At 22.5% G+C, this 11,542-nt stretch overlaps 1 protein-coding gene across 2 annotated transcripts; it reads left to right on the forward strand.

Moving 5' to 3' along the window:
- The first annotated feature begins 952 nt into the window (after positions 1 to 952).
- On the forward strand, positions 953 to 4,433 carry LOC114941152 (ileal sodium/bile acid cotransporter-like). Of its 2 annotated transcripts, none has more exons than XM_029316044.2 (7): positions 953 to 1,167; positions 2,651 to 2,950; positions 3,015 to 3,233; positions 3,341 to 3,515; positions 3,588 to 3,850; positions 3,929 to 4,115; positions 4,194 to 4,433. In XM_029316044.2, exons 2-7 carry the CDS (start codon positions 2,654 to 2,656, stop codon positions 4,403 to 4,405), a joined length of 1,353 nt encoding a protein of 450 aa, XP_029171877.2. In that variant the 5' UTR covers positions 953 to 1,167; positions 2,651 to 2,653; the 3' UTR covers positions 4,406 to 4,433. The 2 variants fall into 2 exon arrangements, with proteins under 2 accessions (XP_029171877.2, XP_085339578.1); XM_085483452.1 differs by lacking the exon at positions 953 to 1,167 and adding an exon at positions 1,703 to 2,259.
- Positions 4,434 to 11,542: the final 7,109 nt, after the last annotated feature.

The following is an 11,542-nucleotide window of genomic DNA, read 5'->3' on the forward strand; positions in this document are numbered from 1 at the left end:
ATATATATATATATTATATTATTATATTATTATTATTATATTATTATTATTATATTATTTAATTATATTATATGGATCTATTGCATTTTGAGTGCACGAAGTGTAACATAGTGCAGCTTCCTCGAAAAATTTTTTACATTTTTTAAATTAATTTTTCTTCTTATTTTTTTCTGTTATTTTTTTCTCATATTAAAAAATATGCTTGCGTATATTCTTTTTTTACTCTTATATATTATATATTTGTATTAATTACAGTTTGAAGGAACTATAATATTTTTGTATAGTCTTTCACTTTCTAATTCATTGTGTAGGAATATGTATTTTCTTTCTCTTTAATAAAAAGTAGGTAAGTGTATGTATAGAAAGTAAATAACTATGCGTAATAAAGTGCAATTAAAAATGATAGATCTCTATCTTGATTTGTGAAAGGACGAAACAGATTTGTCTTTGCAAACAATGAAAATAATATATATTTATATATACATATATATATGTGTGATTTTTTATAATTTTAATTCCTTAATTATAGCTATATTTAGAGAATTATATTTATCTCTGGAATATTTAATATAAATTATATAATATTTATTTTTCAAATTGTTACTTCTTATTAAAAAATTAAATTAAAGAAGCCAAACTGTTTAAAATATTATTGAAAAATAATACGATAGAGATAAACTAGATAAAAAATGTGTAATATATATATATGTATATATATGTTGTAAATGGCAAAACAAGTCCAACACACATTAGATAAAAATAAAAAATGTATTAATCAATAACACAATAATAATATTTAAAAAAAAAATCATTTATCATGTTCAATGCATCATAAACTGCTAATTCATGTAATGACGTAAATATTTTTAAAGAGAGAGAAAAATCTATATTTTCGATAGATGAGATATATATATATCGAGCTCTTTCTTTCCGGTCATCCCCTCCATAGTCGTTTCTCTGTCAACTCAAGTGCACTTTATCGCGACGAAGGAAAGCGGCGAAGATCAGTCGCCGTCGTCGTCGGAGATTGCCGGAGATCGCGGACCGTTCGTTCGAGGTATTTTCGCGCCAAACTATCCGGACGCATCGTTGCACCGGGGGACTCTTATATATGCCTTCAACGCGACGTATGTTGCTGCTGATAAGCGTCACGAATTCTTTTGCGAAGTAAGTACCCGTACAAACATGTGTTTTGTGTTGTCTCAATCGAGCTAAAATGTCACGTATGTGTTTGACCATACATTTTTACCGGCAAAATTCAATCAATGAAAGTGACTGATTAGAACAATTTAAATTTGCATAAAATAAATCTCATTTTAAATTTGGCACTGCTGATTTTTTTTAATAAGTTTTTTTTTATAATTCGGTAATTATTAAAAATGTTTTAAAGATAACAATTTTAATTGAAATTCGTTTACATAATTTTATATTTTATTTTATATATTTTTTAAAAAAATTATATGTGTAAAAGGTACGCGATATAAAAACTTGCACAATAATATAATTACGATGAAAATATCGATAATTAAATCTTAAATTAAACATCGGAAGTGAAATAAAGTTTAGTGCAAATGAAAAAACTGGTAACCTATAAAAAAAAGCTCTTAATTTTTTTATTTCATTAAATATATTTTGCATATATATAACCTTATATAATTCATGTTTTCACTTCGAGAAAAATCAGCTGTTTGCGCGCATAAGGAATCCGGTCATCTAGCATGAAGATCGCATTCCTAATTAATTATCTAGGGTTCAGTGTCAATAATCAACGGAGAGATAAAGCGAGAAAGATGTAAAATAAAAAAGCCTTGACAAACTCCGATTGGCGTAAGATTATGCGGATGTTGTGCAACTCGCCGGTGTGTTTGCGAAAAAATAGCGGCGCGTCTTGATGTTTTGTCGACATTTATCGCGATAATGATGCATGTCTCCGTGAAGCCAAAAGAGCGAAAGTAGCGCGACTATGTCGTATATATTTATAGCGTGTAAGTCACACAGAAATTTCATGGAATCACCGGCGATCAAACGACATCTCCCACCATCCGGTTTACAAATTGCAATATACAATCACACGCTGGTTATGCAATTTAGCTACAAATGCGTCTCGCGGTCGCGGACCGTGACTTGGTCGATATTACTGGTTAACGAGTAATGAAAAAAATGTAATATAATTATGCTGATGAGCTCATATATATACCTTTTACGCGACGTTAAATAATGTCAGAATATACAGATTCACACAAAACATAGTACGCAAAGGTACGTGTATATTTTTATTCCGGTTGTATGTCGCAACTTTTTTGTTATCTCGCTTGGAAAATTGTTTATTATCCAAGATACAGGAGCAATTTATCTCTTCCGGATGAAAAGTGTCCAGTTCCTATAAATAGAAATGTGATCTTTCTTATAACAAATTAATTGACTTGTATCCCACACTTTGCAGAACTTATCTAATCATGGTTTATTCAGTCTCTTTTACTATTTATCTTTTCATTTCATGCTTATCACTTTGACATTGTTTGAATTTTGCTCCATTTTTAGTATTAAGTGCCAAAGATAATTGCTACGTAACAGACAGACTGTAAATCTCTTTTAAAGGAGCAATCTGATTCATCTTATTAATTGTTTTCTTTATTTATTATTTTTTCAGAGAATGACGGGTGCTACGTACATAATAGGATTTTTGTTATTGAGAGGGATAGCAGCATGGACTGTTGATATTGCAAAGGATATATCTGTACATATGAACCATGTGATATCAGTTCCATTTAGTATATCTAATAATTTATCAAAATTTTCCAAAATTACTGTCAATACTGAGCACTATGATATCGCAAGCATTTTTCCAACTGAAATACTGCTCAATGAAACTTCTTTTAATGGCACTTTAAATATCACTGGTGTGTTTCTTGGTAGAACAAAATTATTCTTCTCTTTGGAGGAAAATGAGGTAAGTGCTAAATAAGCTAATTAATATTGTTCCTTAAAAGATATAATAAAAATTTTCTTTTTAGGATCATTTTTTTGAAAGTCGTCAGGAGGTATCTCGTATTGTTGTAGTACGAGAAGAACGTACAATAGATACTATATTCACTGCCAGTGTTGCAATACTTGTATCCATTTTGTATATTAATTTTGGCTGCGCAATGGATTGGAATGTATGCCGCGACACATTAAAGAGGCCAATAGGTCCAGCTATAGGATTCTTTTGCCAATTTATGATTATGCCAGTGGTAAATTTTTTTATTACAAATATCCTGTGCATGGGTGATATTTCTATATTTTTTATAGTTTTTATCAAGCAAGTTTTCTCTGAATTTATATTTTATATTATTTCCAGTTAAGTTTTCTCATTGGATATTTTTTATTTTCTGATCGTCCTGAACTGCAAATAGGCATGTTCTTCACAGGAATAAGCCCAAGTGGTGGTGCTTCTAATATTTGGACAGTATTACTTGATGGCAATTTAAATCTTTCGATCACAATGACCACTCTATGTACCATTGCTGCATTTGGTAAGGAATGCATTTGATAAAATATGAAGATTTTTGCATAGAATATTCTATATAAAATTTTATTCTTTACAGGAATGATGCCGTTTTGGATCTTTACATTAGGCAGACATATTTTTGCGCAAGGAGAAATCGCAGTACCCTACCGTCAAATTGGCACTTTTGTGATTGGTCTTATAATTCCACTGGTTATAGGATTTGTCATCCAAAAGAAGCTTCCAAGAGTGTCAAGGATATTAGTTCGGATAATGAAACCTTTCTCTATAATTTTAATTATATTCATTGTTATATTTGCCATTATGACTAATTTGTATCTCTTCAAATTATTTTCATGGGAGGTAAGGCTATTTTTCTTCAATTAAATCTACGAACAATATCAGAATGCAAAGTATACATATTTATTTTTTCTGTCCCAGATTATAATCGCAGGAATGGGTTTGCCTTGGTTGGGTTTTACATTTGGTCTTGTAGTAGCGAAAATCTGCAGACAATCCCAAGCCGACATACGAGCAATAGCCATTGAAACGGGTATTCAAAATACTGGTGTAGCAATTTTTTTATTACGTTTTACGTTAAAACCACCTGCAGACGACCTAACTACTGGTGAGTTTATACGAATATTTATTCATACATATATTTATCTTAATTGTCTAATAAAATATTATTTTTCTTTTTTTTTAGTGCTTCCTGTGTCTACCGCAATTATGACTCCAATACCATTAACAGTTCTATACATAATAAAGTTAATTTATCAATATACGCAAAAAAAAACGGGTAGAAAAATGATATTAGAGACTGTTCCATCATTAGAAAAACTCCAACAAACTACAGAAATTTCTACTATCGCGCAACCAAATGAATCTAAAACAATTGATCGATTTAATGATGATTGAATTGAATAAATTCTGTTTCCATGTTAAATGAGATTTTAAAAAGAATATATGTATATACATAAGTGTATATATAGAGATAGATATATATATATATATATATATATATATATATATATATATATATATATATATATATAAATCCCAATAAGAATAAGATGGTTGTGGATGCTATATTGTTTATATTTGACGATACTTAATAATATATAAAACTAACAGTAATTTAATTTATATTTATATAGATACAAAAATGTATAGCAGGATGCTTAGCAAAGATATATGTTGAGTTTTTTCTAAGTGTTAAGTGCATTTATATACTATTTTTAAAATGCAAAAAATTAAAGAATGTTATATTTTTCTAAGCTTGTTTTTAATTATAAAGAATATGACAGATTCTAGTTTTTAAGTGTAAATTTTAGATATATTAAAACAAGTGCGCTATATCTGAGAATTTTTAATAAAAAAATTAATTTTTTGAATTATATATGTATTACGATTACACTACCACACTAAAGTCATATTTCAACTATAAATATTAATTTATGAATAAAATCTATATTTCAAAAATTAGCGCCATTATCTACCAAACTGAACACAGCAACAATATATCAAATTTGAAAATTCTTCGCCAATGTAACTAAATCAATCATTCGATATACGTGCATAAATGAAATTTCTCTTTATAAATATACTCTGTGCTAACTTTTCGCAATCTTGTCAATGAACGTAATGAATATTAATCATCGTGACACATTTCGCGTATGTTACACAACAGCATTATTATTGATAAACAATTAGTATCAATTATTACAAGTTTCTACAATAAATTCAATTGTTGACAAACCTATTTTTCCAACACATTGCTCTCTATAAAAATTAAAACTATTTCGCAGAAAAGAAGAAAAACATGGCTATATATATTTCTATTAAGGGTCGACAGGTCGGCCGGCCAAACTCCGAATTGATGTTGGAGACCTCGCGCGGTGACAACGCGAAACTCCGATTTCAGTGTTGCCAACGCCGAGAAACCAATTCTCGGGTTTTATGTAGTGGTGCATGTCTGTACACGTACATACACTATTGCATTGCTCACGCGGACGCACCGTAGAGAGACAAGGACCGATAATTACGTGTTCTCCTTGTTCCTCTATCGTGCCGGTATTCGCGAGATACGGCCTGAAAATGCTTTCTGGCCTTCCGTAGCAGAAGGCAGTAGCGTAGCAAGGCTAATAAGTACCGACTTTTTGTAAATTTTATATATGCTTATGCACATATGTGCGTATATATATATATATATATATATATATATATGTATATATATATATATATATATATATATATATATTATATAAGGGATATGTTGATTATTCTTGATTTCTTTTTGATTATTGATGCTATTGTATCATTTGCTCCAAATACTTATAACGTGAAAGAACGTTGAGTAATGTATAATCAATGCAAGGATGTTCAGTATATCATCCAGTAAATTAGAGTTCAAATATTTCAATATCAATTTTTTTATAATAATATATATATATATATATATATATATATATATATTAAAATATAGAAAAATGATAAAAAAATATATTTCGGCGATTTAAAAATTTTTTAATATATTGAAAATATTTTTACTACATACACTATATATATAAGTGTAAAATAATTCAGAAAATAAATTTAAAAATAAATTTAATAAAAATCTACATACCAGCTGTGTGCATGTGTGCAATTGATTTATTACTTGAAATTTATTTACGGAATTATTTTGCATTTATATATTTATAGTGTGTGTAGTTGTAAATTGTAAAATATGATTAAAATATTTTCAATATCAAATTTTTAAGTTTATCGCCTATATACAAATATATTTCTATGATTTTTCATATTCCAATATATTATAAAAAAATTGATATTGATATATTTGAACTCAAGTTTTTTACGTGATTAAATATTCTTGCATTGAGCCATCATACGTTACTCGTAAGTTCTTTCACGTCATAAGTTATTATGTAGCAGAGAGAAAGAAATGAGAGTTATACAATGTAACATCAATAATCGGAAAAAATCAAGATAACGGTTGTCATATCTGTGTATATATATATATATATATATATATATATATATATATATATATATATATGTATGTATATATATAAACTTATATATTATATATATATAATATTTCATTTATTTATAAAATATATTTTCAATTCATATTCAACCTGAATGATATTTTCTATATGCTTATGCTATCCTCCGATCTATCCCTAACAAATTAGGAAGTGTAATTGCATTATTATCATCAATTATTATCTTATACTTTTTACCTCTAATTTCTATAAAATTTAATTCATTATCACATTTTATCCTTTAAATCAATATTTATTTTGAATTTTCATTAATATTTTTATTCTATTAACATGAGCAGGAGCTCAACCTATTGAAATACCTTTTATCATTATTAGACAAATTTTATCATTATGTTACTTTCTTTATTTTATCTTATTACCTTTCCTAATAAAAATTTGAGATTTAATTATTTTTAAATAAATATTAAAAAATGTATCATTATAAATAAATTTAAAATATTAAAAATAATTATATTTAATACTTAAATTTTTTATAAATTACTATTAAATTAAGGTAATGATCTTGAATTTAAGTTTATGTTTTGAAAACATATTAAAGAAATTTTAATTTTTTATTAACTTTTAAACATTTAATTTTTTTTTACTAAATTATTATTTATAATATAAATTTAAATCCAAAAATTAATAAAATATAAACTATAATTATTGGTAAAATAATTTTCCAACATAAATATATTAATTCATCATATCGTATTCGAGGAAGTAATCCATGTATAAAAATTACTATTCTACATAAAATATTAATTAAAATAAAAGTTAAAATTATTGAATATTTTAATAAATTTCTAAATATATAAATTCTAATTAATCTAAAAAAAATAATTATTCGATATTCAGATAAAAAAATTAATGTAAACGCACCCCTAAAATATTCAATATTAAACCCTGAAACTAATTCTGACTCACCTTCGATAAAATCTATAGGACTTCGATTTAATTCAGCTAAAATCCTAATAAAAAATATAATAAACAAAGGATATAAAACTACTATATATCATAAATAAAATTGATAATTAATAAAATCAAAAAAAGAATATCTCTCTCTTATTAATATAATAACTAAAACAATTAAAATAAATCTTACTTTAAATGATAATATTTGTGAAACTGATCGTATTGCCCCTATTTTTGAATAAATCGAATTAGCTGATCATCCCATAAAAATTATAACATACCCTCTAATAGTTATAAAACAATTATTAATAAAATAGAATAATTTAAAAAATAAATATTAGTAATGTAAGGAAATACTAATCATATTATTATTAAAACAAATCTAATTATAGGACATAAAAAAAATTATAATTAGATTTATATACATAAAATAATTCTTTATAAGTAATTTAATAGCATCACTAAAAGATTGAAATAATCTTATAAATCCCACCTTATTAGGTTCTTTACGAATTTGTACATATCTTAAAATTTTTTGTTCCAATAAAGTTAAAAAAGCTACCCCAACTAATATAATTAATAACAAAATTAACAATCTTAATATATTTAACGCACTATAAAAATATAATCTTAAATTTTGACAAATTATTACTTGTATAATTTTTTTCTATTATACATCATTTAAATTCTAAATTTAATACACTTAAATTCTGCCAAAGTAATTTTATTTATTTACATATATTTAATCAATTAAATTTATTCATTAAAAAAAATATAATTTGAAAAAAAGTCCTTTCGTACAAAATTTTCTTAATTTTATTATAGATAGAAACCGATCTGGCTTACACCGATCTGAACTCAAATCATGTAAAATTTTATTAGTCGAACAGACTAAAATATTAAACTTCTTCATTTAATTTTTATTTTAATTCAACATCAAGGTCGCAATCATTTTTATTAATATAATCTTTCTAAAAATATTACGCTGTTATCCCTAAGGTAATTAATTTTTATAATAATTATTATAAAAAAAAAAAAATTTTCTTAATTTAATAATCAATCCTTTATAAAAATTTCATTAATTAATGTTAAAATTATCTTTAAATTAAAGTTTATTTTATTTAATTATCCTCCCAATAAAATATAATCATTAAAATAAAATTTATTTCCTTAAATAAATTTAAAAATTATATTAAATTCAATAGGGTTTTCTCATCCCATAATTTCTTTTAAGAATTTTAACTTAAAATTTAAATTTTAAATCTACAAATTGAAACAGCTTTAATTTCATCAATTCCTTCATTCCAGTTTTCATTTAAAAAACAATTGATTATGCTACCTTTGCACAGTCAATATACTGCGGCTATTTAAAAATCACTGAGCAGAAATAATTTTAAATTATCAAAAAACCATGTTTTTGTTAAACAAGTAAATTAAAATTTTAATTTAATAAAATAAATTTGCCTAATTCTTTAATTATATATACATATATATTTTAAATTAAAAAATTTCTATATAATTAATATAAATATACTTATACTATCATTATTTATTAAAATACTTAATTTATTTAAAATATTTTTTTATTTAATTAAATCAAATTTTCAAATTATTATTATATTTAAATTAGAATAATCTATTCCATAATAAATTATTAAATTTTTATAAAAAATTTTTAAAAATAAAAAATATTTTTCTATTTAAATCATTTATATTCATAAAATATTTTAATTATAATTTATAGTTAATCCCATAAATTTTTTACATAAATTTACTAATTAAATTTTATTATTAATTTAATTAATTGTAAATGATTTATATATAAATTAAATTTATATAAAAAAAACTAGATATCATAAAAGTGGATTAAAATATCTTTTTTAAATAAATATTTAAAATAATTTTTATACATTAACTTTAATATTTTATTTAACTCATTTTATTCCGAGAAATTTAAATTATTCCAATAAACAACAAAATTTAATAATCCCTGATACAAAAGGTACAATTAATAAAATTTACTTTTATTTAATTAATTAATTTATTTTAAATTTTCATTTACATTACTTATATCTATAATATTTATTTAATTTTTTTTAATACTTCAACAATTCAAAAACTAACTTTATTTAATTTTTTATTATAATTTTATTTAATTAAAATAATCACACACACAAATCATATTAAATTTTTCATAAATATTTAAATTTAATTTTTTTTTAATTTTAATAAATCATATTAAATCATTAATCTTTTCAATGTAAATAAAATATTTTTAAATAAACTAAAATTTTTTTTTATTTTAAATACATTTTCCAATATATTTACTTTGTTACGATTTTTCTTACAAATCATAATTAATAAGAACGGCGGACAATTTGTACATAATTTAAATATAATTCAACTTATAAATTTTTATAAATTTACATTTAAATCCTTTTTAAATAATAAATTTAAATATAATTTACAAAAAAAATATTTTTCAATATAACTCATCTAAATCTTAATAATTCTACATTTTGATTTGAATTTAATTTATAATATAAATTTATAATTAAAATCTCTTAATTTAATTTTCAACAATATATAAAATATTTATATTAAGTTAATCCATTTGTGGATTATCAAATTAATCAACAAGTTTTTCTAATATAATAAATTACCGCCAAATTTTTTATTTTTAATGCTTTACATTTAATATTTAATTAATTTTATTTTTATTTAAATAATAGGGTATCTAATCCTAATTTCTTTTTAAACTTAATTAGAAATAAATTTTCCAAAATAAATTTTTTTATTAACTAAAATTATTACATTTCACTATAAATAAAATTAAAAAAAAAATATTTAAATCTCCTTTTTATATTCTTTAAATTATTAAAATTATTTATTCTTATCATCAGTTTAACCGCAATTGCTGGCACCTAAATTTATTAATAATATAAATAAAATTATCTATCATAATTTTTATTAAAATAATTATTTTAAATATTAATAAATCATTAAAAATTATTTAAATTTTTAAAAATTGTTTTATAAAAATTTATTTATATTCAAATTTTATAATTAATTTATAGAAAAAAAATTATTTCCCTACCTTATTCACTAATTTATCATATTTATCTAATTCATTTATTTTTTAATCAATATATAATTTAAATTAATATTAAATTTAATAAACATTTAATTTATATATTGACTAAAAAATAAATATGACATTTCCTACCACATTCACTAATTTATCATATTTATCTAATTTATTTATTTTTTTATTTATTTATAAAATACATTTTATAAATAAGTAAAATATTATACAGACAATTTATTACATAAATTTTTTTATAAATATAATAAATTATTTATTATATATATTTTTATTTAATTATTTATATAATAATTATATTTTAATATAAATTACGCACACGGATAAGAAATATTTTACATTTGCTCATCCCATATAAAAATATAAAAGTAATGGAAATTAAATTTTACATTAATTTATACTAGTATTATGAGGTAGTTAATACATGAAAATCATATAAGATGAATTCTGTACATCGATTAGCATAATATGATTACAAGTCAATAAATGATTTTGCTAATATATTATTTTGAATAAAAATTAAAAAAATATAAAAACAAAAAGAATGAAATTAATAAATTTTCTTCATTCTTTGTTTTCTTCTTCTATTAAATATTTTTTCTATTATTTGAATAAAAGATGTATCGTGTGTAATAGATTAAATAGATAGATAATTTATATAAATATATAATTATACGTTTTGAAATTTATATATATATATATATATATATATATATATTAATTTCAATATATACATATATATAAATTATTATTTATCTATTACATACGATACGCCTTTTATTCAAATAATAGAAAAAATAATAGAAAAAAACAAAGAATGAATAAAATTTATTCATTTTATTTTTATTTGTTTTTATAAAATTTTTATTCAAAATAATATATTAGCAAAATCATTTATTGCGACTTGTAATCATAATATTACGCTAATCGATGTACAGCATTTATCTTATAAGATTTCCATATGTGTTACTACCTCACAATACTATTATA

The sequence above is a fragment of the Nylanderia fulva genome, unplaced genomic scaffold (genome assembly GCF_048542155.1).
Source record: "Nylanderia fulva isolate GAGA-0341 unplaced genomic scaffold, ASM4854215v1 Scaffold25, whole genome shotgun sequence".
Taxonomy (NCBI): Eukaryota; Metazoa; Arthropoda; class Insecta; order Hymenoptera; family Formicidae; genus Nylanderia; species Nylanderia fulva.

Excerpts from the sequence above, each read along its gene's own strand:
- LOC114941152 (XM_029316044.2), top strand. The coding sequence starts at position 2,654 with ATGACGGGTGCTACGTACATAATAGGATTTTTGTTATTGAGAGGGATA. Across the intron at positions 2,951-3,014 it reads TCTCTTTGGAGGAAAATGAG|GATCATTTTTTTGAAAGTCG; the intron begins GTAAGTGCTAAA and ends TTTTCTTTTTAG. Across the intron at positions 3,516-3,587 it reads ATGTACCATTGCTGCATTTG|GAATGATGCCGTTTTGGATC; the intron begins GTAAGGAATGCA and ends TATTCTTTACAG.